Consider the following 27,515-nt stretch of genomic DNA (forward strand, 5'->3'; position numbering starts at 1 on the left):
AAACTGCTATGGGTCAGGAGCATCTAACAAAAAGCTAGGGATGACTGCTCACTGATGTAGCTTCTTGAAACTGCAATGAGGAAGTGGAGTTTCTTGTTTGACCTCTGGTTTTTCTTAGTCAGAATTCTATTCTAAACCACACTGACAAAGTTGTTTTTTTTTCCATTCCATATTTCTTACTTACCATAAACTACTTTTTTAATGAGCGCTAATTGCTCAAAGTGTGTAGGTGAACTGGGGGGAAGAGGCATGGACAGAAGGGACAAAATACTGGGGAAGGAAAAAAAATTGGAGTGGAAGCAATAGTAGGTTTTTTGTTGTTGTTGATTTGTAGAGTCCTCCAAATCTGTGGATATCTGCATCACTGGCTATCTGACTTGTTTGTGTAGACAGAACTTTTGTCTACATCTGTATCTTTTCAGGTCTCTACTCGTTTGCTTCTGATTAATCCAAGATATCAACTACCTGCATTTTGTAATGTAAATCAGCTGCCTGCTGTTTATTCCAGTTCCTTCCTCTGGATATCTGGCTATCCTAATTGTCCCTCCCCAAACTTCACATTTCTAATGTTTACATGTATCCCCTGCACTTGTTATGGGGTCTCTTGAGGCAAACATTCATAAAGCTGAGTGGTAGTGTGGTTACCACGTGGGTCAACCTTCCAGGCATATTTAAGAAACAGACTTCTGATTTAATCTGTTTCTGTACCCCAGGTACTAAAAGGCTGGTGTCCTGTTGCTCCTGTCTCCTGCTTGCCACTAATAAAGAATTTTATGAATTCTGTAAAATCTTTTTGCATTAGTTATATTGGTATTCTGAAATGGTGTGTCACTGAAGTGCTGTGAATTTGTCCAGTCAGCACCAGGTCCATTGCATCATCCATCAGGTACTGCACTTCTCCCCCGTGGCAGTGTATGGTTGATATAGTAGCATTGCCTCTTTGTAGAAGCTTTATGCACAGTGAGCACCAATGACCATTGTAAAGACACTACAGTATTATCGATAGGCCTGGTATCTCAGCAGTTGGAAGGAACCAACTGGTCTCTTCATTTAGTTGTATCTATCCACTTTCCCTTTTCCCTTCATCAGACACAGTCTCACTGGTTTCCATGATCACCTCCATCAGCCCCACATAGTCACCCTCTGCCAAGGAGATACCGGAGTCATTAGGTGAAGGACTGTCTGCTCTCTTCTGCTCCTCAATGTGATGAGCACTAGCATGGCCACTTCCTGTCTCTCTCCCAGTCCCAGAAGTCTCTATGGAAGTCTGGGCTGGGGCCCTGCTTGCATGGTCTGAGCTTGGACTGGGAACAGTATCTGGATTCCTGGAGTGTGACCTCTCAAGCAGTGGGGATGTCACAGGGGTGAATGAGAAGAAGAGGGGCCCACTGCTGCCAGGAGTTCTCATGTTGGGGGTATGAAAGTTGCTTGGGTTATCTGAGTTTGGGGTGGCAGCGGGTGTCATGTTCTCCAGTGTTAGCCAGGGTTGTCGGCTTTTCAGACTCTTCAAGCTCTTGAAGCTGCCCTGTTTTTCATGATCTGGGGACTCTGCTAGGAAGGGAAACTTGGGGCTTCCCAATCCTATTGATTGAATCCCTGGGCTTCTAACAGGGGCAACCTCATTTGTTTTATTGTCCAAAGTGTTTTTCTCTCCTTCCTCTACTGTCAGCACCAGGGAGTCAGGGGCTTTGTCTTGTTCTCCTGGCCAAACAAAAGTTTCCTTTAGGGAGCTCTGGCTCTTGTCCACATCACTAACCCTGGAAGGTGACAAGCTGACAAAGTTGTCTCTCGCTGAAGTGGAACAGGCCATGATGCTGGCAAGAGCAGGGGGCTTTTTGCGTCCTTGGCGTTTAGATGGGAAGTTCATAGGGATGGAGCTGATTGGTGTCTGTGGAGCGCTATAAAAGCCAGGTCTCTCATAGAAAGGGGTTGATATGAAGGCATCAAACTCTCTCAATTTTCTGTTTTCATTGTCCCATTGCTCCTGTGAGCTGGAGCCTGGATGGGAGGAATCCCCCCTTTGCTGACTGGTGCTGCAGGGGCTTCCAGGTTTCCCCACATCCTGGTACAAGTACTGAGGAAAGGGAGACAAAGGGTCATTCCTGCGGCGTGGCAGGTTCAGCCGGGAGGATGATCTGGAGAAACTAGGTGACTGGACCCCCAACAGGCGGCCCAGATGTCCCAGCAGCGGTGTAGAGTGGTTTGCCTCCTCGTTCTCTTTAATTTGTTCCAGCGGCTGGAATTCCATCTCTTCTTTCTGCATGCTGGGGAGAGGCAAAACAGGCTGTCAGGTACAGTGACACTCTGGAAGGAATTTTCCTCCTGAGTGTGGAAAAGCACCTCGGAGAGTGGGCGTTTGCCTTCTACTTAAATACTGAGTTGTGATCAGTGAAGATCAAGGGAGAGAGTTGTGGTACAGGGCAAGTGCTGCAATAAACCATCCCTCATGTCTTCCTCTATATTGCAGTATCAGGCACACATCTGGGCTATGAAGCCACTGTCTCTTACCATGATTTCACATGCGAAAGAGGATTTGAGAAACACAACTCCAGAGAGTGGATATTTATGGTGCGGGAAGAACTGCTGCCCTCCAGAAGCACATGTGTAAGATCCACAGATTGTGTGACACGTGGCTCTGGTCTGAGTGTAAATCTGGCCTCCACTGATAATTTTGCATGGCAAGAAAGGGGATGATTAATCTTACAGCCTTTAGTTTCACTCACCTAATGTCAAAGGTTGAGCCAAGAAAGGATGTCCGCTTATAATCAGCGGTGGCTGCTGTGTAGGGTGGCTGGGGGTAGGACTCATTCCAATACAGGTCCTTCTCCATGAGGGGTAAGTCCTGATGCATGTCATCCACAGCTAGAAGGGAGACCTGAGGGGATGACAGGAGCATCAGATTCAAGGTAAAATAATTCTGCATGGTGTAGGACTTGCATTTAAGAGAACAAACTCTCTTCTCCAAAAGAATTTGCAGTCACCCTAGGCCTAGGAATGGGGAAGGGATGCAACAGGAAAGCGCTCAATGAATAACCAGCTGAGTTTGATATATGAACAAGTTAACCTCCCTGCACACACATTTTTGCATTTGCAAATTGCCAGTCTCAGGCAAAAAAACCTCCAAACTTTAAAAACAGACTGCAGAGAGAGACTGCTGATCTGGAATTCATTTGCAAATTTGATAGCCCTTGTGTCTATTTAGGGTATGTCTACACTGGCACCCTTTTCCGGAAATGCTTAAAACGGAACAGTTTTCCGTTATAAGTATTTCCGGAAAAAGCGCGTCTACATTGGCAGGATGCTTTTCCGGAAAAGGGTCCGTGGCCAATGTAGACGCGCTTTTCCGGAAAAAAGCCCCGATCGTCATTTTTGCGATTGGGGCTTTTTTGCGGAAAAGACTACTGTGCTGTCTACACTGGCCCTTTTCCGGAACAGTTTTTCCGGAAAAGGACTTTTGCCCGAATGGGAGCAGCATAGTTTTTCCGGAAAAACACTGACAATTTTACAGTAGATTGTCATTGCTTTTCCGGAAAAGCAAGTGGCCAGTGTAGACAGCTGGCAAGTTATTCCAGAAAAGCGGCTGCTTTTCCGGAATAAGTGGCCCAGTGTAGACACAGCCAAGGAGTGGTTCTCACATTACAAGGGATAATTTTGCAGTCAGGTACTCTCACCTTCACACCATTGTTGAAGATGAGCCATATCCACTCGGAATTAATTAGCACAGATGTCAAACTCCCATCTCTACCTCCGCTTTTTTCCTCTTCAGCATCTGAGGAAGTGAGTTGTAGCTCACGAAATCTTATACCCTAATACATTTGTTAAAGTGCTACTGGCCTCTGTTTTTGCTGAAACATAGCTACCTCTCTGAAATAAGGTACCAAGGTTATTCTTCATGTATGCAATATTGTTTAAATTGGAACCAAGGGGAAAGAGCAGGAGGCTGAGATCAGGGGCATGGTTTGGTGTACACAGCTCTGAGCTTTAGGGGGGAGAATTTTTTTGGCTGAACCCCAGTGGGAGAGAAGCTCTTCTAGGCACAAGAAGCAGTGTGGAAAAGATACAAGGCCGTTGATGGGAGAAGGAGGTGATGGCTTTGAAAAGGGGTAGGAACGGCATAGCACCATGGACAAGTGGGAGACCAGTGAGATATCACAAAGTCTTAAACATGAGCACAGGCCACATGGCCTGGCTAGAAAATGACACTGGATGTTGCACGCAGGGACATAGCCCCTCACACATGTACACCAGCCATCATGCAACCGGAGCGGCATATGCCAACAGTCACATGCTCCCTGGAATGGTGTGGCCCTGCAGGGACAGATCTTGTCCCACCATCTTCCAATGTGGGCTGGTTTCTCAGCTACCGAGGGACCAAGGAGCTGGGCTTCCTCATGCAGAAAGTCCTTTTCTCCTTCCCCTTACTCAGACCCCTTTGCCACCCCCCCAGACTCAGGGCCCCTCTCTAAGGTTATGCTGCCTGCAGCACCAAGAAGGAACTGTGGATAATGGGGAAGAGGTGCCAAGTGAGCACGCCCCTGACCTCTCGCCTAGTGTTTGGAGACCTGGAGCCAAGCATCTCTTGAGCCCCAGGGTGCTGCCCCATCATAGCTCTCGTTGTTGATGGCTGTGCCATGTGGGATCAGGTCCCATCTTTACCTGCAGATTCCTGTCAATGAGCCAATTGGTTTCAAAATCATCATCGTCCTCTCCAAATGGGTTGATGAGCTGTTCCGCCACCTGTGCATTGAAAGCACATGGTTCAAACCCCCCTCCTCAAGAGAGTGACCTGCCAGGCCAGTGGGCCTCGCAGTGCCCCAGAAAGCACATTTCAGTTGCGTTTCCCATTGCAGTAAGGGGGTTAAAAAGGGAAGATGAGCCACCACATGGCTTCTGGGACAGTGAGCGACGCTGTATGTTTGCTGTTTAGTGTGCTACACTATAGGGCTGTGTCTACACTGCACCCCTTTTCCGGAAAAGGGATGCAGATTAGACAAGTTGGAATTGCAAACGCAGCGGGGATTTACATTTTCCCCACTGCATTTGCATGAACATGGCTGCCGCTTTTTTCCGGCTTGGGGCTTTGCTGGAAAAAAGCACCAGTATAGACGGGGATCTTTTGGAAAATAAAGCCTTTTCCGAAAGGTCCCTTATTCCTCTTAAAATCAGGAATAATGGATCTTTCGGAAAAGGCTTTATTTTCCGAAAGATCCCTGTCTAGACTGGCGCTTTTTTCCGGCAAAGCCCTGAGCCGGAAAAAAACGGCAGCCATGTTCATGCAAATGCAGCGGGGAAAATGTAAATCCCCGCTGCATTTGCAATTCCAACTTGTCTCATCTGCATCCCTTTTCCAGAAAAGAGGTGTAGTGTAGACACAGCCTAGAAGTCCTGTCGTTGGGAAGGAGGAAGCCAGAGCTCTCCCATCAGCCTGTCACTGCAACTCTAGATTCAACCACAGGAAAGACCATAGAGCAATTCTCTGCAGGCCCAATGAAACCCTCTGCCCCAGGGCACAGCTGGTACGAGCCTGGGCTTAGGATGTGAACCCAGATCTCCTGCAAGGTGGAGCATTCAGAGATAGGGAAGACCCTGGAAGCACCCTCAGCCTCTGCTGGGCTAGACAGAGCAGGCTAAGCATGGGGACTTGAACGTGGACCATGGAGGTGCAGCGCCCGGATCACTCTAACAATGAGATGTTCCCCAGGGTCATCTTAGGAACTCCTGCCTGAGTCTGGAATCCGTTCCATGTTGGGGAAGGGAGGCTCCCGAGGGCCACGGCATGTTTCCTTGGACCCACCTTTAACCAGCCAGCATAGAAGAAGAACTGCAGGAGAGTGAAGACGGGCACAAAGAGATCCAACTCGTGGCCAGGATACCTCTTTTCTGGGTCCAGGAACTGCCGGCCGATGAGACAGGCCAGGAAGAAGCTGTACACAGCCACCGTGACCACCTGGGGAAGGGCAGGGGTGTGCGGTCAGAAATAGCTCTCAGGTTCCTAGCTTGCTTTTCCCCCTGGCCTAGCCAGACTACCATAGGAGGAGCTTGGCAGGGCTGCTTCCTTCTGTGGCCTTCAAAGATGGGGTTTAAAAAGGCAAAGCTGGCAGCTTCTCTGGGTGAGCACTGCCCTAATCCCCCTCCCCCACACTTCAGCAGGAAGGTGTCTTTCTGCAGTAGCCGTTTTTAAATGCACCTGCCCCCAGCACTAACTTTACATTGCATGGCTGTGCTGGTGTCTCAATGACTAACAAACCCTGGGGAAACAATGGCTCTGGACCAGTTTTTGGAGTGGAGATGCTGAGCTGCATCCTCCTTCTCCCCCCCTGCCTGTGCACCTCGCTGCCCCCTAGAGTTGGGGCTGGCAACCAGGAGGGACCCCACATGTGGGGCCCAGCAGAGGAGCCCATAAGCACCGAGCTGGCAGCTCCCTGGCACGTGGAACCTAGGATTCATGGGCAAACAGAAGCTCGAACAGCAATGCCCCTGATCAGCAATGGGCCCAGCATCCAGGGCCTCAAAGGGCAGGGTCAGCTGCCAAGACCCAGGTAGCAGGGATGTGGGGCCAGGATGCCCCAAACCTGGGGGGTGCTGAAGTTAACCACCCCCCCAATCCCTACTGCCTGTGGCTAAGAGAACAGCTAGCCCCAGGGACAGCACTGACAACTCGTTGCCCCTCTGCCGGACACCAGCAAAGCATATGTTTTCAGGGGCACTGGGCAGCAATGCCCCACAAGGGCTGACGAGGAAATTAAAGCACAAGGCGGCTGCACAGCAAGTCAGCAGTAGTGCTGGGAAGTGCAATCCATTCTCCCTCTCTCGCCCCCAGAAAAACGTCCCTCAGTGAGTGCTCGATGTCTCGCCGGGCTGACAAAACACTGCCATGGGGTGGGGGGCATCATGCCAGGCCCGCTCCCGCTGCAGAGAGACCACCCCCTGGATGACAAAGCACCGACCAGCGCAATGGGTCTCTTTGCCCACTGCTTCTTGCACTGCTCTCAGTGGAAAGAATCCAAGCATGAATCCACTGCCGGCGTTTGCTACAATTCCCAGCGGGGCACCTGTCATGGTGCCAACCCCAAACATTTACAAGTCAGGAATCAGGCTCCCAGAAATAATGGGATTGAATTAAACAGTCAGAGTTTGGTTTTTGACTGGCTTTTGAATTTGCCTTCTGGTCTCTCAGCTGCCGGGCTGCACGCGGAGCACACTGTCTCTGTACCCGTGGGGGCTGGAAACTGATTTTAAAGGAAAGCTGAGCGTCTCCGGCAAGCTCCTAATTCCAGCAGCTGGGACTTTCCTTGCACCACCCACGACGGCGAGACTTGTGAGTTGGCAGCACTGCTCTGGAAACCCCCCTGGCCCATGGGGACATGTATGGCTGACCCTGCGTGGGGTGGTCAGGGGGCTGGTTCAGCCAGAACTCCCATGGCAGGTGGCTGGAAGCAGAAACCGTTGTGTTTCCATTCTCAAGATGAAGGTTCCTGCATAGACAGATGCTTCTTCCTTGAGTGCTTGGCCTCTACTCACCCAGGCAGGTCAGTCTCAGCAGGCTGCTCCTGCCCCGCTGTCTGGCCCTGGCTCCACAGCTAATGAACCCCGGTCCCTGTCCCATTACTAACTGGATCCCCCACTCTGCGCTCTGGGACATGGCTTCAGCGCTACAGTTTCCTGTTGCCTAGGAATGTCTAGTCACCCCGAAGGGCTGAATGCTGTGCAGAGCCAACGGGGGTAGCGCAGGAGGGTGTGGGCAGAGGCGGTGAAGCTCTAACCTATGCACTCCAGGAAAACATCCTGTGGCCTCCCGTAGTGACCGAGCGCCTGTGAGACACCACTGGGACTAGCTGTGGCCTTGACATTCTCCTGCCTTTGATCCTGGTGCGCAGGAGGATCTGCTCTGCACCGGGCACTCGCTCAATCCCACGCTAACCTTTGCAGCCATCTGGAACAGGCGCTGTTCCTCTTTCACAGCAGACCACATTGGTGGGAGGGAGCAGTGCCTGAGCAGCTGCATTGTATGAGACAAAGAGGGGGCTGGTGCCAAGCTGTCTATCCTGGGGCAGCAGCCAGAGCGCTATTGACCGTCAGAGCGCCTTGTGTCTCACGCAGATAAACGGCTTTCTGTGCACACACAGAGCCAAGAGGGCGCCTCCCACTCAGAGCTGAGCGGCGCTCCCCAGCGCCTCTAGTGCAGGGACCTTGGGGCTAAGGCACCAGCAGTGCTGAGTGGAGAGAAGCTGATGCACTTACAGGCGGAGGAGCAGGCTTTGGGGCGTGGGGGGTAGAGTTAATTCAGGTGTATGGCTGCGTGGGGACGTTATGCCCATAGGGTGTGAATTGGGGGGGTCCATGGGTGCCCATGGGGTATTTCTGGGGGTCCATGGGGAGACCCACATGTATGAAAGAGCCTTGCCTGTTTCCCAGCACCTACTCTCGCCAGTGGCCGCAATTCTCCTTGCAGAGGCCATTGCGTGGGTAGTGGCTGCAGAAGGCCTCCTGCACTCACCTGGGTGTAGACCAGCGGGATGCTGATCCAGTCATACCCATACAGTCTCCCGCACTGGCTCCGCAAGGTGTTTAGTTCCTGGAGGGGGCAAGAACAGAGAAAAAGGAATGGCTCCCCTCCACAAAAAAGCTACCACTCCCTCCTCCCTCCCATTCTTCTCCCCCTTTCCCCACCCCCCGACTGCTCCACCACAGGGACTTTAACACCCGGCAGGGCACAATTGCCAGGTAGGGCAAGGCAGTCACTCCTAGGCTTTGCCCATTGGCAGATATTGCCCTTCCCTCTCCACCACCGGCAGGATCAGGCTTATCCCTTGTTCAAGTGGCGTCAGGAGGGGATTCCAGGCCTAGTTCTCTTCTCACACAGGTGCAAACGGAGAGTCACCCCCCTGGAGCTGACGGCATTGCCAAGCCATGTGAGAGAAGAGCCACAGTCCTTGTCTAGCATCCTGGGCCGTCTCCCACAGTTGCTGCGCAAGTGAACCCCCTGGCGCCTTGGACGACTGTCTCATTTTCACCCCTCCACTGGGTGATCGCTATGAGCGGGTGTGTTTCCCGCTGCAGGGATGTGACTGGGGCAGCACCTAAGCCTCCCCTCACCCTGCCTACTCCCTGGGCTGGGAACCGGCAGCAAGTCCCAATGAGGCGGGCAGGGCGGGTTGGTTCCCAGCATGCCCTGCGGCTGCCCACGAACTCACGTTCAGGATGCCCTGGAGCAGCACGCTGTCCCGGATCCTGCCCTCGTTCCGCGCCTTCACAGCCAGGTTTGAGAACCACACGCAGGGGATCCAGAACTTGTTGTGGGGAGAGTTCAGGCTCTCAAACTTCTTGTGCTCCTCTGGGGTCATGAGGCCTACATGGACAAAAGGCAATGTGGGAGGAAGACTAGAGAGAGCCCTCGCCTCTCCTTTCCAGGCTTAGACGTGAAAAACCTGCAGGCCCCTGCGAATGGGGAGCTGGGAGTGGACACAAACAAATCCATCCTCACATCAGAAGGTCCCATGGTGGCAGGGACATTCTTCCGCTCACAGGCTGGTGGCCCAGTCTCTTGTGGAAGCGCGTGTGCCTGTCCCCCCTCCAATCATCAGGTCTACTTTGGACCAAGGTGAGAGCGAAAGAGAATCCAGGTGCAGAGCCCGACAGCAGAGTCTGGCAGGAGAGCTGATGGGCTGGGGATTTTGCCTTTCACTAAGTATTGCCCTGCAGCTCGGCTCTTCCCTGCCAGGCCGCCTCCCACTGGCTGCATTCCCCGGCTCCCGGGCTAGGGGTCAGCGTTGCTCGTCCTGGGTTCTCTTAGGCTGTGTCTAGACTGCATTCCTTTTCCGTAAAAGGGATGCAAATTAGACACATCGCAATTGCAAATGAAGCAGGGATTTAAATCCCCCCGCTTCATTTGCATAAACATGGCTGCCACTTTTTTCCGGCTCGAGCTTTGCCGGAAAAAAGGGCCAGTCTAGATGCGGATCTTTCGGAAAATAAAGCCTTTTCCGAAAGATCCCTTATGCCGGAAAAGGGATACAGTCTAGACACAGCCTGGCTGTGTCTACACTGGGCCACTTATTCTGGAAAATCAGCCGCTTCTCCGGAATAAGCTGCGAGCTGTCTACACTGGCCCTTGAATTTCCGGAAAAGCAACGACGCTCTACTGTACAAAATCAGCCGCTATTCCAGAAAAGCTACGCTGGTCCTGCTCGGGCATAAGTCCTTATTCCGGAACACTGTTCCGGAAAAGGGCCAGTGTAGACAGCCCAGTATTTTTTTCCGGAAAAAAGCCCCGATTGCGAAAATGACGATCGGGGCTCTTTTCCAGAAAAGCGCGTCTACATTGGCCACAGATGCTTTTCCGGAAAAAGGGCTTTTCCGGAAAAGCAGCCTGCCAATGTAGACGCTCTTTTTCCGGAAATACTTATAACGAAAACTATTCTGTTTTAAGCATTTCCGGAAATTCATGCCAGTGTAGACACAGCCCCTTAGTGTAGAACATTAGTCAGGGATTGTAGGACAGGCTCCCACCGTCTGGCCGACAGAAATAGGCTCATTCCTGCTCCCACCTCCCTTGTGCATCTGATCCAAAACACTTACCTTGCTCAGATCCCTGGGCCTGAGTGGATAGTGACCAGTGCGGGACCAGAGTGGAGCAGGGAGAAATCTCTTATCTCTTTCTGGGCCCCTGGCCTTTGGCCAAGTCAGTCCAGGCATAACTTTGAGTGGCCTAAGTAGTTACGCAGGCTGGAGTATTCTCAGGGGCAGGAGATCTGTGGGGCAGTGCCATACCGAGGCAGGGCATTTGGAGGCAATGACCTTAGAAGGGCTGGTTACTTCCAGAATAATTATCCAATAGGGCAGAGTATTGATGGAACGGGACCCAGGGTATTTCCAGTATCTGTAGAAACCAGGTGCACAGGAGGGCTACGTCTAGACTGGCATGATTTTCTGCAAATGCTTTTAACGGAAAAGTTTTCCATTAAAAGCATTTGCGGAAAAGAGCGTCTAGATTGGCACGGACACTTTTTCACAAAAGCACTTTTTGCAGAAAAGCATCCGTGCCAATCTAGACGTGCTTTTGCGCAAAAAAGCCTCAATCGCCATTTTCACGATTGGGGCTTTTTTGCGCAAAACAAATCTGAGCTGTCTACACTGGCCTTTTTGCACAAAAGCTTTGTATTTCCGCAAGAAGCACTGATTTCAGACAGTAGGAAGTCAGTGTTCTTGCGGAAATTCAAGCAGCCAGTGTAGACAGCTAGCAAGTTTTTCCACAAAAGCATCTGCTTTTGTGGAAAAACTTGCCAGTCTAGACGCAGCTGAGGTGTTTAGAACAGAGGAGGAAGCTCTGTAGGGTCGATGCCAAGTAATTACAAAGCCCTCTGGAGCAGACTGCAGTTACCCCGTGTCCCCAGGGAAGCCCGTCTGGGTCTCAGGGCACTCACAGACTATCCAGACCCTGAACCCTGGCATCCCCACCCCTTGATTTCAGTGCTGGGGCTCCCTGTAACTTTATAAGCAGAGATTTTAATAGAAACCTGTAGGGGACAAATGGGTGATGCATTTGCTCTGGCCCATGCCATGTCTTGCTAAGAGGAGTAACAGCTGTCCCACCCGCGTCGCTCCCTCGTCACAACACTGAGCACAGCCCACACAGCTAAAGAACTTGCGCAACACTCCTGATAAGGACTGTTCTCATCCCTTTGGGGAAATAGGGAGAAACGTAGATGAGGAAACTGAGGCACGGCACACTTGTGGTTTGTGCAAAGTCACACTGCCAATATGAGAGCTAACGCAAGCAAATTGCTGGCTTCCAAACTGCTGCTCTGAACACACCTCGGACCACGAGTCCTATCTGGTCTAGATCAGTGGTTCTCAAATGCTGGGTTGGGACCCCAAAGTGGGTCACGACTCTGTTTTAATGGGGTCACTGGACATGGTGTTCAATTTGCTGGACGCAGGACCAAAGCCAAAGTCTGAGTTCATCAGCCCTGGCTGGTGGGGCTCAGGCGAGCTCAAGCCAATTGCGCTCCCCTCCTGAGGTCACGTGGTAAATTGTCATCAGCAGGGCATCTCAGTGCAAAGAAGTTGCACTGGTCTAAATCAATATCAATCAATGGCCTTTAAGGAGATGAAATCTATGATCATATCCCTGCTGTCTGGGGTTACCCATGTCTCAGCTGCTGTCAGAATGCTTCTGGCTGTGAATTGCCCTATGTCTGAAGTTCAAGGTGCTGTTCAAGGTGATGTTCAAGGTGCTGATGTTCAGACTGACAAAGACAGATGATCTTCCACAAATCCAGGGAAAGCCAGGTGAAAAAGTTGTTGAATGAAAAGCAATGACTCTCATTGCCAGCAGAGGGCGCTATAGGCCGAGACACAGGGGAAGAACCCATCTGCCATAACTTCTGTCTGTCCCTTCCGTTCATCTGTGTTATTCTCTACATCTATAGGGCTGCGTCTAGACTGGCAAGTTTTTCCGCTTTTCGCAAAAACTTGCCAGCTGTCTACACTGGCCACTTGATTTTGCGCAAAAGCACTGACGTTCTACTGTCTGAAATCAGTAATTCTTGCGCAAATGCTTTGACGTTCCCGTTCGGGCAAAAGCCCTTTTCCGGAAATGTTTTTGCGCAAGAGGGCCAGTGTAGACAGCTAAAAACTGTTTTGCGCAAAAAATCCCCGATGGCAAAAATGGCGATCGGGGCTTTCTTGCGCAAAACCGTGTCTAGATTGGCACGGACGCTTTTCCGCAAAAAGTGCTTTTGCACAAAAGCATCCATGCCAATCTAAACGCTCTTTTCTGCAAAAGCTTTTCCGTTAAAAGCATTTCCGGAAAATCATGCCAGTCTAGACGCAGCCCTAGACTGCAAGCCTCTTTCAAAAGAGGCTTTTTCGAAAGATACTTTCGAAAAAGAGCATCTAGACTACAACCAGTACTTTCAAAAAAGCAAGCCGCTTTTTCGAAAGAGAGCACCCTGGCAGTTTGGATGCTCTCTTTTGAAAAAGCCCTGTTTGCATTCAATAATGCCTTTTTTCGAAAGAGCACTTTCGAAAAAAGGCATTACTCCTCATAAAATGAGGTTTACTGTGGTCAAAAAAAAAACCACCGCGTTCTTTCGATTTAATTAAAGGTGTGTCTAGACTACAGGGCTACGTCTAGACTGGCATGATTTTCCGGAAACGCTTTTAACAGAAAAGTTTTCCGTTAAAAGCATTTTTGGAAAAATCGTGTCTAGATTGGCATGGATGCTTTTCCGCAAAAGCACTTTTTGCGGAAAAGCGTCCGTGCCAATCTAGTGATAGAAATGTAGCCGTGTTAGTCTGGGGTAGCTGAAGCAAAATGCAGGACAATGTAGCACTTTAAAGACTTACAAGATGGTTTATTAGATGATGAGCTTTCGTGGGCCAGACCCACTTCCTCAGATCAAATAGTGGAAGAAAATAGTCACAACCATATATACCAAAGGATACAATTAAAAAAATGAACACATATGAAAAGGACAAATCACATTTCAGAACAGGAGGGGGATGCAGGGGGGGGGGTAAGGAAGGAAGGTAAGTGTCTGTGAATTGATGATATTAGAGGTGGGGAGAGTGGGATGTCTATGAGCTAATGGTATTAGAGGTGATAATTGCGGATAGCTTCCCCAATTATCACCTCTAATACCATTAGCTCACAGACATCCCACTCTCCCCACCTCTAATATCATCAATTCACAGACACTTACCTTCCTTCCTTCCCCCCCACCCCGCATCCCCCTCCTGTTCTGAAATGTGATTTGTCCTTTTCATATGTGTTCATTTTTTTAATTGTATCCTTTGGTATATATGGTTGTGACTATTTTCTTCCACTATCTGATCTGAGGAAACGTGCCAATCTAGACGCGCTTTTCTGCAAAAAAGGCCCGGTCGCCATTTTCGCGATCGGGGCTTTTTTGCGGAAAACAAATCTGAGCTGTCTACACTGGCCCTTTTGCACAAAAGTTTTGCACAAAAGGACTTTTGCCCGAACGGGAGCAGCATAGTATTTCCCCAAGAACACTGACAATCTTACATAAGTCAGTGCTTTTGCGGAAATTCAAGCGGCCAATGTAGACAGCTGGCAAGTTTTTCCGGAAAAGCGGCTGATTTTGTGGAAAAACTGGCCAGTCTAGACACAGCCCAGGGTTTTTCTGAAAAAAGTGGTATTTTTTCGAAAAAACTTCCCCTGCGTCTAGACTGCTGCCGCGTTCTTTCTAAATTAAATCGAAAGAACGCAGTGTTTTTTTTTACCACGGTAAACCTCGTTTTACGAGGAAGAACATCCTTTTTCAAAAGTGCTATTTCAAAAGAAGGCGTTCTTAAATGCGAACAGGGCTTTTTCAAAAGAGAGCATCCAGACTGCTTGGGTGCTCTCTCTCAAGAAAGTGGCTTGCTTTTTCAAAAGAAGTGGTTGCAGTCTAGAAGCTCTCTTTCAAAAGAGGCTTGTAGTCCAGACGTAGCCTTACTGTGCACTTCCTCTGTCCTCCTCCAACACTCCACATTGTCAACACTCAACCTGCCCTCCCCCCCCAGCATGACTTACAGTGCCTGATCATGCACAGCAATTACTAATCATGGGCAAAATCCAGCCTACTGCAGGAGGCCCATCCAAGTCCCGCCACTTAAGCCAGGTCTACTCTGTGGGGGAAGGTCGAATTAAGATATGCAACTCCACGTAGCTAGAGTCGACGTAGCTTAATTCGAGTTTCCATGCCATCTCCACAGCAGGAGGTCCTTAAGAGTAAACATCTCATCAGCTTTCCTTACCCCTCTCAAGGAGCAGGAGTACTGGTGCTGATGGGGGGGGGGGGACACCCTCTGGGTTCGATTTAGCAAGTCTTTACTAGACCTGCTAAATCAAACTCCGGAAGATTTACCCAATCTCCCACATAGTGAAGACATGGCTGTTAGAGAAAAGAAACTGCTCCCCTAGTAAAAAAGTTTGGCCAGACCGCTCTTGCTATAGTGGGCTGCAGTACTCCTTGGGAGAAACCGGCCGCACCCTTCCTGCATACCATTGCCTTTAGAAAAAGGGAAGGTGTGAAAAGGGGGAAATAGCCTCAGACTCTCCCACCCGTCACCTTGGCGTGAGAATTGCGGGGCTTACCTGGTCGCATGAAACCTGCAGAGTTTCGGCCCAACCCCTGGGACACAGACCCCCCACTTAGTGACCATTGGGCCATATATAGTAATATGCAAGCACGGGAAAGCGATGTGCAGATTTGGGGATAAATACCCATCGCACAGTTCGCTCTAGGAGGTCTTCGCAACACACGTACCACCGTGCGTGTGCCTTCCCGTAAACTTCAAAGCGCTGCCAGCCTGATCAACCGACCAGCCACCTCCCCCGACTCTCGGCATAACCAAGGCCTTCGCAACCGAACTGATATCTTTGAAATGTTCCGTGTGCTGTGTAAGTTGGTATGTATGATTTGATTTTCTTTGTTGTATAAGCTTAGTGTTGTAGTTGTTTTGGGTAGTACATAGAGTTTGTAGTTATCACTCTTATTTAATTAGTGTAGCTGGATATTGTTAGAATAGAGACTATTCCCCTTGCCATTTCCATCCTTATATTTCTCACACGTTTAACTAGAAATCATAGAATAAATATAATAAATACTGTAAATTCACTATTAACATGGTCTATTAAAAATCTTCGAATAAATACTATAAATTCACCACTGTCATAAATAAATATCCTTTATCTGCTAAAACTGTCCACCTGGTTCTGTCCTTCCCCCCTTGGGAATGCATCATCGGACCTGTGATTCTCGCGACAACGGCTTTAGGCTCCTGCTGAAGGCTCACATAGTGCAGAGGAGGCAGCTGGCCCTCTGGTGGTGTGCATTCCGGGCACAATCTTGTACGGTGCTCAGTGACCGCTGGAGGTTCTGAGCCCCTTCCTCTGGGATTTCTGGGGAACTGAGGACACCCAGCACACCCCGGAATTGCTCAGCTCATGAGTGCAGTACAATAACACAGTGTGGCTAGGAGACCATGCAGACTAGTGCGAGTTTGGCTACTGACTTCAAAGGGAGCAAGAACCCTGTTCTCCACAGGGGCCCTACAGTCGCAAACTAGAGCCCGCAACTTCGGCTTTCTGGCGAACTCTGCAAAGGCCACAGGATCAGCCCCGCAAGAACATAACGCCATGTGTGTGTGTGTGTGTGTGTGAGGGGGGATGCTATTTTGAAGCTCAGCAGGAGACATGACTTGCTAGGACCAGGTCTTTCTCAAAGATGTAGTCTCTCCTCAGTAGAGATTGCGAGGGGGCTAATGACATAGGGCTCAAATCTGAGCAATTTTGGGGTGTGCCGGAGGCCCTCAGTTCCCCAGAAATCCCCGAGGAAGGTGCTCATCACCTCCAGCAGTCAATCAGCACCTTACAAGATTGTGCCCAGAATGCTCTTTGCCTGGTCCTTGAACATCTTGTTCGGAACAGGTGGATTCGTTTGGGTTTCATGGATTGTTCCTGGAGGCAGGAGGATTCCAGGGGGAATTTCGGTGTCATGCAGTCCTGCCACTGTTTTTTTCCCACCTCAACCCAGCCAAACCCCTCCCCCCCCCCGAGGACTGTAGTGACCGCACGAATGACAGCGAGGCACCCACCTGCCCTCACGATGTGCTCGGTGGTGGGGAAGCGCTTGTAGACGGCGGTGCTGACGGAGCGGAGGATCAGCACGCTGCAAAGGTTGCTGTAGCGCATCAGGGTGCGTCGCAAGAGGCGCCCGTACTCGTCCTGCCCGTCCACGTTACTGGAGACCAGGTTCATGATGCGGTCGGGCCACGGGATGCTCTCGTACTGCCCCCACCAGCGAGATACCACCAGGGCCACGTAGAAACCTACAGTGGAATTGGCCACGTGAGCCCATGTGGATAGTTGTCCGACATGGCAGGATCTGTGGGAGAGGAGGGGCTAGCTGCCTCTCCAAGGGCATCCCAATGGCACCATCCCATTCCCCAGCCCCACACACCTTACCCAGCACGAAGGAGACTGGGATCAGCTCCGCATAGTTGTTGCAATACAGAGCCAGCTTCTCAAACATCAGCCTCTGGCTGGCATTTAGCATCAGCCTGCAAAGGAAGCACAAAGGCACAGTCTCATTCTTCCCAGCCTGGGTGTGGGGGGAGTCCTTGAACAAAGCCCCTCTGCTCTTGGACCGAGGAGATGGATGGTCCATGGGGATCACCTGGCTTGTCAACGCAGGAGACGTGTCCTTTCAGGGAGCTCCCCTCTGTCCTTCCCAGGGGCCACGTCCCATAAAATGCCTGGCCCTCCCTTCTAGGAGATGTCTGAGCTACAGGAAATGACCCAGTGGCCAACTCAGGAGACACCGGCAGTGAGGCAAACCCACAGCCATGCTGAGGCTGAGGGCGGAGGCACTGAAGGGAGCCAGTCAGTCCTCAGGCTCACGGTAGAACCTATCACCAGGCAGAACCTGCCTCAGATGGCCCCATGCTCCCAAGCCTCACAATGCACCACACTCCAGCTGCACCCCCCACACCTATCCCTGCCCTGTCTCTGCCCTGTAGCAGCCTCACTCCAGCCTCGCCACTACGTCTGACCCCCACCCCCAACTGTTAGACTCTGAATAGCTGGCTTTGACCTCTAGCGCATCTGGACTCTGGCTTTGGTATCAGCTGCCCTTGTCCCTGCACTCTGACCACTTGCCTTCCAGCCTTGGCCTGCGTCTGCACTCTGGCTTGTCTATGGACACTGATTCTGGTTTTGACCCCAGCCTGTCCCCAGATCTTTATTCCAGGACCATACTTACCCTGTGACTAGAAGAGTAAAATCCCCTTTAATTGGTTAAACACTATGGCTGTGTCTACACTGGCAAGTTACTCCGGAAAATCAGTCGCTTTTCCGGAAAAACTTGCCAGGTGTCTACACTGGCCGCTTGAATTTCTGGAAAAGCACTGACGATCTCATGTAAAATCATCAGTGCTTTTCCGGAAAAACTATGCTGCTCCCGTTCGGGCAAAAGTCTTTTTCCGGAAAACTGTTCCGGAAAAAGGCCAGTGTAGACAGCTCAGATTTGTTTTCCGCAAAAAAGCCCCGATTGCGAAAATGGCGATCGGGGCTTTTTTGTGGAAAACCGTGTCTAGATTGGCCATGGACGCTCTTCCGCAAAAAGTGCTTTTGCGGAAAAGCATCCTACCAATATAGATGTACTTTTCCAAAAATGCTTTTAACGGAAAACTTTTCCGTTAAAAGCATTTCCGGAAAGTCATGCCAGTGTAGACGTAGCCTATATTTAACCAGTTCACTGGTTAAAGAGGGGTCAGCGCAGGGCAGGCCTTACCATGAGGTGAACTGAGGCAGCTGTCTCAGGTGCCAGACTGTGGGGGGGCGCCAGTAGTTCGCACTTTTTGAACGAGGCATTTTAAGTTGTTCGTTCTCCTTTATTGGGGTCGGTAGCAGAGCGGTACCATGAGAAGAGTAGAACAGGAAGAAGGCAGAATTGAGACCTTTCAAAGTTTTGGCCCAAGAGAGGGGGCGTCATTTAAGCTCCCTGCCTCAGATGCCAAAATGTGGTAGGCTGGCCCTGAGTCAGCAAGGGGCCTGCGGTAGGGGAGCTGCTCCAGCCTGGAAGGGAGTAAGGAGGGGCAGGGTTCTGCTGGCCCCATGCAGGAGGCTGGGCTGCTCCTAGGTACCGGTTAATCATCACCCAGTAAGCATCACCTGTTAAGGATGATGCTTACCAGTTAACCTCTTAACCAGTTACCCATTCACATCCCTAACTGACCCATGCTGTAGCCTCTAGGCCTGACTATCGAAAGCCAGGCCTGCCACCTGCTCTCTTGCTCAGTGGGCAATACACCCTGTCCCAGCCAAGAGAGGCACAGTGACCAGTACAGAAATGTGCAATGCCAGAAAGGCAACACGGAGCTGGATTTGGCACCACCGTGAATTTACAGCCATTGTAATCTCTGCCCTGATGCCTGTTGGTCTTCCTCAAACAGCAGCAAACTGGGAAGGGGCCATGTCTGCCTTTATGCAGGGCTGCTGTCCCGCCTCAGCCTCAACAGGACCTAGACACCAGCCGGGTGATTTTCCAGCCGAGTGATTTTCCTTCTAGGGCAGGGCTACTCATCACGTGGCCCGTGGGCTGCATATGGCCCATGACCCATTTGTTTGTGGCCCGTGGTGCGGTTTGGGTTTACACTGGGCTCCACATGCGGCCTGTGAGTGAGAGCCAAAACAAAAAAAGGAGTCAATATAATGGCCTTCTGTTGAGATGCATTTTAGTAGTTAAATTCCTAGACTGTCATTGCTCATGAAAAGTGCTGTCATATGGGTAAATATTGCATTTTATTAATATCATCAGCACTGACTTGGGGCCTGCGTGTTGTGTAGTTTTGCCTTAATCTTTGTATTCATGCCCATCAGTGTGAAAGAACCTATTTGCATATATTTGCATATATATTTGCATGTATATGCAACCACACTAAGTTGTGGCCTTTGGCATATGCTGTGAGTATCCTTTTGGCCCATGGGGCTTCCAAAGTTGAGTAGCCCTGCTCTAGGGGTACATCTACACAACACGGCTATTTCGGGATGCTGGAGGTATTTCAAAATAGCTACCCTGCATCCAAGGAACATACCCGTTATTTCAAAATATTTTTCGAAATAATGGACACGTTATTTTGCCATCCCTGTAAATCTCATTGTGCGAGGGTTAAGGGATGACTGGAAATAGCGCATTATTTTGACATTTGGCACCATGTAGACAGGCTACATTTTGAAATAGCCTATTTTGAAAAAAAATGGAAATAAGATACTCAATTTGCATAGGACAAATTGCGTATCTTATTTTGAGTTTAGGGTGCAGTGTAGGCGCACCCAAAGACACAGAGGAGTCACAGAACACACGATCTTCCCCCCCAGCCGACCAGAATCCACCACCACCCAGCCCCAGCCATTGTGTGGGGTCCATAAGTGACACCAGAGGACGTGCCAGGCTGTGCCATCTCGGGGATCGCATCCCGAAAGCACCCTTCAGGGGCTATCCCCGGTACGTCTACAACCTAAGTCCAGAGAAACCATTCTCCTGGGGGTAGTTCCTGTGTGCGCGCAGCCAGCTGACCTGCATTGGTTTAACCACACGCTGCTCTCCTGGAAGGACGGGGATCCGTCATTAAGGATGTCTTTGACAGCGGTCATGGATTTCCTCGTTTTCCGAGAACTCTGTGACTTCTGCAGCGGCTGGCCCCAAGGCTGCTGGGGCAATCCCAGGGCTGGCGGAATCAGCTGCTGCTTGGGTGGCCCCAAGCAGCTGGACCCAGGAGCAGTGATCCAGTGAGCAGCAGCGGTGGGTCCCTGGGCCTCACACCCCTCCCCAGAAGCGGCAGCAGTGGGAGCCCATTCCCCAGAGCCCCTGCAGCTCCTCTTCTTTAGTCAGGGGTGTTCACAGTACAAAGCAGGGACAGATCACAAGCCAGGAATGTTTTCTTGCCTGTGACCTGGCCCTAAAACTCCCTGTGAGTAACTCATAGCCGTGTGCATCAGACATGACCTACTTTCCCTCCAAGGAGACCCCATGCTTCTTCCAAGGAGGAGGGTCTCCCCGGCCTGGGTGTATTTCACTAGTGACCCAGGAGATGCCAGTAAGGAAAAGCTTTCAGCTAGTAACCTCTGTTGGAGCAGTGGGGAACATGGTGGGTGGGTGGGTGATCCCAGGGCTTAGGGAGGCAAGTCCTCCTACCCCCCCCCCCAGAGCCCATGCGTCTCCCCCACTGTGGCCTGCTGACCCCTGCCCCCTCCTGCCCCCTACTCCCACCCCCACACTGTGGCCTGCTGACTCCTGCCCTGCCTCCCCAAGGTGGCTGCTGGCCGCTGCCCCTCCAATATGGCTGCTGGCCCTTGTCCCCTCCTTGCCCCAGTGTAGCACCCCCAGCCTCTCCTTGCCCCGGAGCTCCAGAGAGCATGGCACAGGGCAGGGCATAGGCGGGGCCCGTTTGGGAAGGCAGTGCTTTCTGTTTCCTAGGATACCCGCTGCCCATGGTGGGGAAGAAGCTTCCTTCTCTTCACTTTTCACCCGATCCAGGGAGCAGGTCTTGGGAAGTGGAATGTCTATGATGCACCTTCACTGATGCTGCTCCTTCTCAAGGCCAGGACACTCCTCGCCCCGTTCCTCCCCCCCCCGATAGCATTGCCCCCTCACCCGCGCTGCCCCCGCACCCGTGGGAACAGCGGGCAGAGTCTGGCTGGCTCTCCTGGGGCGCGGAGGAAAGAGGAAGCTTACCGGTAAGTGAGGCTGATGCTGAAGTAGAAGGTGATGAAGATGAAGAACTCGCAGTAGAGGAGTTTGTAGATGCTCCCTTTCCATCGGAGCAGCAGCTGCGAGAAGGTGCCCAGGCGAGCATCAGCTACTCGATTTGTGTATGTCACGGTCATCACAGAGCCTGTGCGAAACAGAACATGGAGACCCTGCGGCCATCAGAAGGACCTGCGAAGGGGGAGAGGGAGGCGGGCCAGCGGGGGAGAGCCAGGGACTGAGCTGGTGAGGGATTGCTGCGGAGTGCAGGGACACGCTCCAGAAACAGCACGTCTAGGAGTCCATCCCAACTATGCGCAGGCTCCTCCCGCCCTGGAGCCACACCAAAGACCCCATCAGGGAGGCACAGAAACCCAATGCAGAGACTCAGGGCAAGGCCTGTTTCTCAAAGGCTAACACAACATCGAGAAGCAGAGAGGCCGGCCAATGAGCGGGGTGGAGGTGGGCAGCTGAATTTCTAATGACCGAGGTTGACACTAAGCCCAAGCATTTAATGCAAAAGGTGAGAGCTCTGTTTTCTGGGATTTACCATTATCTAGCTAGGTGTTTGTGCCAGGCCCATCACCTCCATGTCTGGGTGTCTGCAGCATTTGTGGATTTGCCCTCTCAGGAAAAATGAATCTTTGTGCAAAAACGCCCCACGTTTTTCATAGTTTTTTCCCCTAAGGACTCTTCAAAGGATCCATTGCAGAAATCCAGGGCCAGACTGGTCTTGTAACACAGATCCATAGCCAGTAGGGTTGCCAGATGGTTTCAACAAAAATACCAGACACACTTGACATGACATCACAATCCACATTACACCTTATTTAGAAAATACCGGACATTTCTATTTTCTCACTTATATTTTCTCAATTTGTTTCCCGAATAGAAAGCTCAAATACTGGACTGTCTGGTTCAAAACCGGACACCAGGCAACCCTAATAGCCAGCCACCTAACCCGCTGCCTTCTACAACAGAGGAAACCTGGTTGCAAGGAAGAAGCTTGACAGGGTCCTGTGCTGTGCGGGAAGCTGATGGTGGGTCCAAGTCTCTTTGCAGGGAGTAACAGAGACAGTTACCAGGACAATCCAATCCGCTGCAGGGATGCAGGGGAAGGATTGGCCAGCTTTACACTTTCCTTCCTTCCTCCCTCCCTTCCTCCCTCCCTCCCAAGACAAAGCACTGTGAAGGCCATTTTGTGTTAGGATTGGTGGGTGGCCCTACCACTCAGTGGTATCAATATTCAGCTGCTAACTCACCTGGCTTAGGTATATAGTGTGGCCTAGTAGCAAAAGGCTCCTTACCTATTCCTTGAGCTCTGTGGTTCCCCTTGGGTAGGTGGCAGAACCAGCTGAAAGTATCTGAAGGCAGGAATGGAGAGCAAGAGTCACGCCTGGTGCTCCAGCGGAGACTGGACACAGACCGAGAGCATGGGTGATTGGCAAATGAGGTTGGAGGGGGGAAGGTCTGAAAAAAGACTCCAGAGAAGTGGTGTATGGCCCCTGGGACCGTTGGTACTGGTGGGCTGTGTCTAGACTGGCAAGTTTTTCCGCAAAATCATCTGCTTTTGTGGAAAAACTTGCCAGCTGTCTACACTGGCTGCTTGAATTTCCGCAAAAGCACTGACGATCTCATGTAAGATTGTCAGTGCTTTTGCGGAAATACTATGCTGCTCCCGTTCGGGCAAGTCTTTTTCCGAAAAACTTTTGTGCAAAAGGGCCAGTGTAGACAGCAGAGATTTGTTGAAAATGGCGATTGGGACTTTTTTGCAGAAAAGCGCGTCTAGATTGGCCACGGACGCTTTTCCGCAAAAAGTGCTTTTGCGGAAAAGCATCCTGCCAATCTAGATGCGATTTTCCGAAAATGCTTTTAACGGAAAACTTTTCCGTTAAAGGCATTTCTGGAAAATCATGCCAGTGTTGACGTAGCCGTGGAGAAAGAGAGAGAGAGAGAGAGAGAGAGAGAGAAAGGAAGAAAGAAAGAAAGAAAGAAAGAAAGAAAGAAAGAAAGAAAGAAAGAAAGAAAGAAAGAAAGAAAGAAAGAAAGAAAGAAAGAAAGAAAGAAAAAATGGGGAAGCAGGGTTAGAAGGGTAAAGGTAGAGTCAGGATATAGAAGGGGAGGGTGGGAGCATGTTAAGACATATTTTAAACCAGGCTTGGGCATGTATCCAGGGCTAAGTGGGGATAGTTTAGACAGATCAGAGCACAGCAAAGCGTGCTGATCCTCAGAAGTACGCTCACCCACACATGAAAGCTCTGGCTTAAATTGCAGCTCTTTGATGAGCTTAAGTGAGTGTGGGTGTGTGTGGAGATGGCGGTGGCGGTGGTGGCTGGGGTGTGGAAGGAAAAAGTCGTCCACATGTTCTTGTCCATCCTGCTCCATTCACAGCTCTGAGGAATTCTCCTCCTCCTCCGCCAGGACAACTTGTCCAAGGAGAACATGTGAAGGGTGGAGGAAATGGAAATCTTCCTGCGGCTGAATTCTCCTCAGACTGTGTGGGTGGAGGGGACCGCTCCTTTGATGGATTGCCTTTCCTTGCACTTTGTCAGTATCACAGTTTACGGCTTTCCGGTGTTTATTTTATTTGACATTTCACTCTGCATTTCTGCTGGGGGAGGTTTTGAGGTCAAGTCATCTCTGGAGTACATTCCAAAGCAGAGAATTGACTCCTTGCTGGCAGCCAATGCATAGGCCTTAGTCCATTGACTTCAAAGGGCTCTGGATCAGGCCCTAGACTGGTCCCTGCTGCCCAGACAGCTTTCACCAACACTAAGGTGACCGAGGAAGGAGTCCCCTTGACTTCAGTGGGCTTTGCCTCAGGCCGCTGGGGAATTAAGGACCCATGACAATGAAACCAATTATCAGACGGGGAGAAAAGGGCACATCCCCTCCCCCCCCCCCGCACGTGTCTAGGCGCTGAAGGCGTGGTAATGGCACAGCAGCATCTGTTCTCTTCTTGCCAGGCTTGGAAGGGGGCATATACCCTGACACCATGCTGAGGGTAAGAGACAGCACCTTGTGCAATAACATGCCCCAACACCCCCTCGGGGTGACTCCTGCAGCACAGTAGAGAGAGGGGTGAATCGTTTACAGCAAACACTCCGTTCTTTTTTCTGACCATGAATTGCTTGTGAGCAGCTAACAATGTTCTAATGCAGGGGTGGGCGGGGACCTTTTTTGGCTCAAGGGCTGCTGACCCACAGAAAAATGCGCCAGGGGCCACATACAAGTGAAAAGGGTGGAAAAATGCAAAACCCTCACTGACATGGCCCCTGACTGAGAAGGAGAAAAACACTCCCCACATTCCCCTCTCACACCAGAACCTAGGGGGGCCCAGTTTAGTAGATTTTGGGTGCTCCAGCCCCAAGGTGGGGCAGTGGGAGGCATCAGCATGGTCTCCTCAGTGCTGGGGGGAATCATGAGCCTTGGGAGCCTGATCCAGGCAAGTCGGAGGCTCGGGGGGGCCTGAGGTTCCTCACCTCTGTTTTAATGTTTATTTGCTATGCAAAGTATTCACTGAACTGTTATCTAGAAGTAGTCTCAACTCATTAGGACTAAATAATACACAAAGGCTGTGTCTACACTGGACCCCTTTTCCGGAAAAGGGATGCAGATGAGACAAGTCGGAATTGCAAATGCAGCGGGGATTTAAATTTTCCCCGCTCCATTTGCATGAACATGGCTGCAGTTTTTTCCCGGCTCGGGGCTTTGCTGGAAAAAAGTGCCAGTCTAGACAGGGATCTTTCGGAAAATAAAGCCTTTTCCGGAAGATCCCTTATTCCTGATTTTAAGAGGAATAAGGGATCTTTCGGAAAAGGCTTTATTTTCCGAAAGATCCCCGTCTAGACTGGCGCTTTTTTCCGGCAAAGCCCCGAGCCGGAAAAAGCGGCAGCCATGTTCATGCAAATGGAGCAGGGAAAATTTAAATCCCCGCTGCATTTGCAATTCCAACTTGTCTCATTTGCATCCCTTTTCTGGAAAAGGGGTGCAATGTAGACACAGCCAAAGGGCAAGCCAGGTGGGTTGGTTGTACAAGACCTAGATCCTGTGTGTATAGTTTCTGTTCCCTGATTGGATAAACCTAACTCCTAGGATCAGAAGTGTATTATGAAGATCCAGGTTGGTGAATCCAAATGTTGCTTCCCGTGAATCTTTTCTACTAGTTACTAAGAACTGGCTCTTTTTGCAACCTTGCCTGCCCAGGAAGCTTGTTCCCAGAATGTTCCTGGAAAATGAAGACACAAGTTACAAGAACACTGGCTTTCACAGATCCAAATAAAGGCACAGGGAGAACGTTCTGCAGTATTTGCCAAGCAGTAGCTAGTGACCGTGCTTGCCCCTAAACAGAACCGCCCTAATGCTGCTGGGTGGATGGATCTGTCCCAATTTTGAAAGACAGTACAGCATCCCCTGAGCCCATACTCGAGTGTGGGGAGACAGAGCATGCCCAGGGTTGGAAGGCAAGCCATTCAAGTAGTACCTCTCCAACCATATTATTAAATCATAATATTTCTTCATGAATCATGTGGAGGGAGAAAAATGTGTTCAGACTATGAAATCAGCCCCTCCAGTAGCACTGTGTCTGTTAATGACATTGCGATTAGGTTTCTAACACAACCTTGAGTGCACGATAATGATAATAGCACTAATAATTAATAGTAAGAGTCACCCCACCGTAAAACTGACGCAATGAAATAGCAATTCAAGCCCTGCAGGCATCAATTGGACAGATTAATCCAAGTTACACAGTGAGAAATGTAGATGGGGATTCTTTTTTCAAGTTCATGAAGATTTATCCATATTTAAAGCTGCTAACTTTTGTCTACTTGTGAATGTGTTACCCCAAATTAGGTTCAGCGCTTGTGCGCGCACACGCGCGCGCACACACACACACACACATTTTTGAAGCACACTCCCTGTTGATGCACTCAACCTGCAGATGACCTTGAAAACATGCAACCAGCCCTCCTTCTGGGGAGTGGACCTGGGAATCTGGTGGGAAATATGCCTTGCTGACCATCTCAAAGACCAGCTCGGAGACCCTACGTCCCAGGAAGGAACACACACACATGCAGTGTTATGGCTCTTCCTGATGCAACTGCTGTGCCAGCCTATTTTGAGTTGTGTTGTCAGTGACAATTAGCTGAGTCTCAGCCCACACCGTTACACCACAAACCTGCACAGCTGGGACCTTTGTCCGCCACATCGATAACACCTCTGGCAATGCCCATTGCACACGTATCTTTTCAGATGCGTTTCGAGGACTGAGAAGGCTGGTGGCAGCTTTAACTGTTCCACAGCCTGCCCACACAGTGGCTATGCACACACACACTCACATAGCTATCTCAGGGACCTATTACCCAGAGCTGGCTGGGTGGTGTGTCTAGCAGACGCTCCCTTCATGTCTCAAAGCGCCCAGGGAGACTCTTCCTTACATAACTCAAATGCAGGATAAATTTTTACCAAACATGGAAAACTTAAGCTCTTCTCTATGTAAATAATGGCTGTTTCCCACCTCCATCTAATTCCTCTGCTGCAGGCACAGGGCATGGACTGTTTCCCATGGTGGTTTTTTTTTTTCTTTTACTCTGAATGGTGACGGTAGTTTCCCTGCCCATGGGAGTGGAAATATTGCAGAATGGGACTGGACAGGCAGCTTTTTCTGCCATTTGGGGTGGGGGATGACAGTGCAAGATCCGTGTTGGGATCTGGGATAGACAAGCAGAAAGAGATTTTAAAAACTCCAATCATTGCAAATCATGCACACTGAGTCTGCACAGCAGCTACTCGCCGGCCCGGCATTCTGTATCAGCAAGGGCTGTGCTCCCAGCATCTACACAGCCACTGCCTGTCTACTCACTGAACTGGTCACGCCGTTTGGAATAACCGTCATAGCCGGACGCGGATGGACATTTACCAGCTCTCACAGCCCTCAGACCAGCAGACCCCGTTGAGTGCCTCCAGCAGAAAGACAAATGCTAATACAGCCTGGGGATGTGCATGGTACAATACCGTAGATAGATCACACCAGCAGTCCCTGGAGGAATTTCTCCACCCATGTGATAAAGCCCCTGGGTACTTACCGACACAGGCTTCCTGACTGCACCGAAGACTTGGGAAGTTTGGTTCTGCATGTGTCTTTGCTGGGTCCTTTGTCGGCACACGTGACCCCCCTCCTTCCACTGCCCCTCCCGGCTCATGGGGGATTGAACCTGACAGAGACTGGGTGCTCTAAGGAGCCTGGAACCCACT

General features: G+C 50.6%; 1 protein-coding gene across 1 annotated transcript; it reads right to left on the bottom strand.

Moving 5' to 3' along the window:
- Positions 1–966: 966 nt before the first annotated feature.
- LOC102459271 (bestrophin-1) lies at positions 967–27,515 on the bottom strand. The gene is made up of 10 exons (XM_006111739.3): positions 27,347–27,515; positions 21,249–21,408; positions 16,979–17,073; positions 16,609–16,842; positions 9,195–9,349; positions 8,498–8,575; positions 5,795–5,947; positions 4,657–4,737; positions 2,724–2,875; positions 967–2,264 (listed from the first exon to the last, which is right to left on the bottom strand). The coding sequence occupies exons 2-10, from the start codon at positions 21,398–21,400 to the stop codon at positions 1,061–1,063; spliced, it is 2,304 nt and encodes a 767-aa protein (XP_006111801.2). The 5' UTR covers positions 21,401–21,408; positions 27,347–27,515; the 3' UTR covers positions 967–1,060.

Source organism: Pelodiscus sinensis, chromosome 4, assembly GCF_049634645.1.
Source record: "Pelodiscus sinensis isolate JC-2024 chromosome 4, ASM4963464v1, whole genome shotgun sequence".
NCBI lineage: Eukaryota > Metazoa > Chordata > Testudines > Trionychidae > Pelodiscus > Pelodiscus sinensis.

What these genes read in the sequence shown, in the direction of transcription:
- LOC102459271 (XM_006111739.3), bottom strand. Translation starts at nt 21,400, where the DNA reads ATGACCGTGACATACACAAATCGAGTAGCTGATGCTCGCCTGGGCACC. An exon ending in CCCAGTCTCCTTCGTGCTGG is followed by an intron (nt 16,843 to 16,978) that starts GTAAGGTGTGTG and finishes ATTCCACTGTAG; the next exon opens with GTTTCTACGTGGCCCTGGTG. An exon ending in TGCTCCAGGGCATCCTGAAC is followed by an intron (nt 8,576 to 9,194) that starts GTGAGTTCGTGG and finishes TGCCCCCTCCAG; the next exon opens with GAACTAAACACCTTGCGGAG.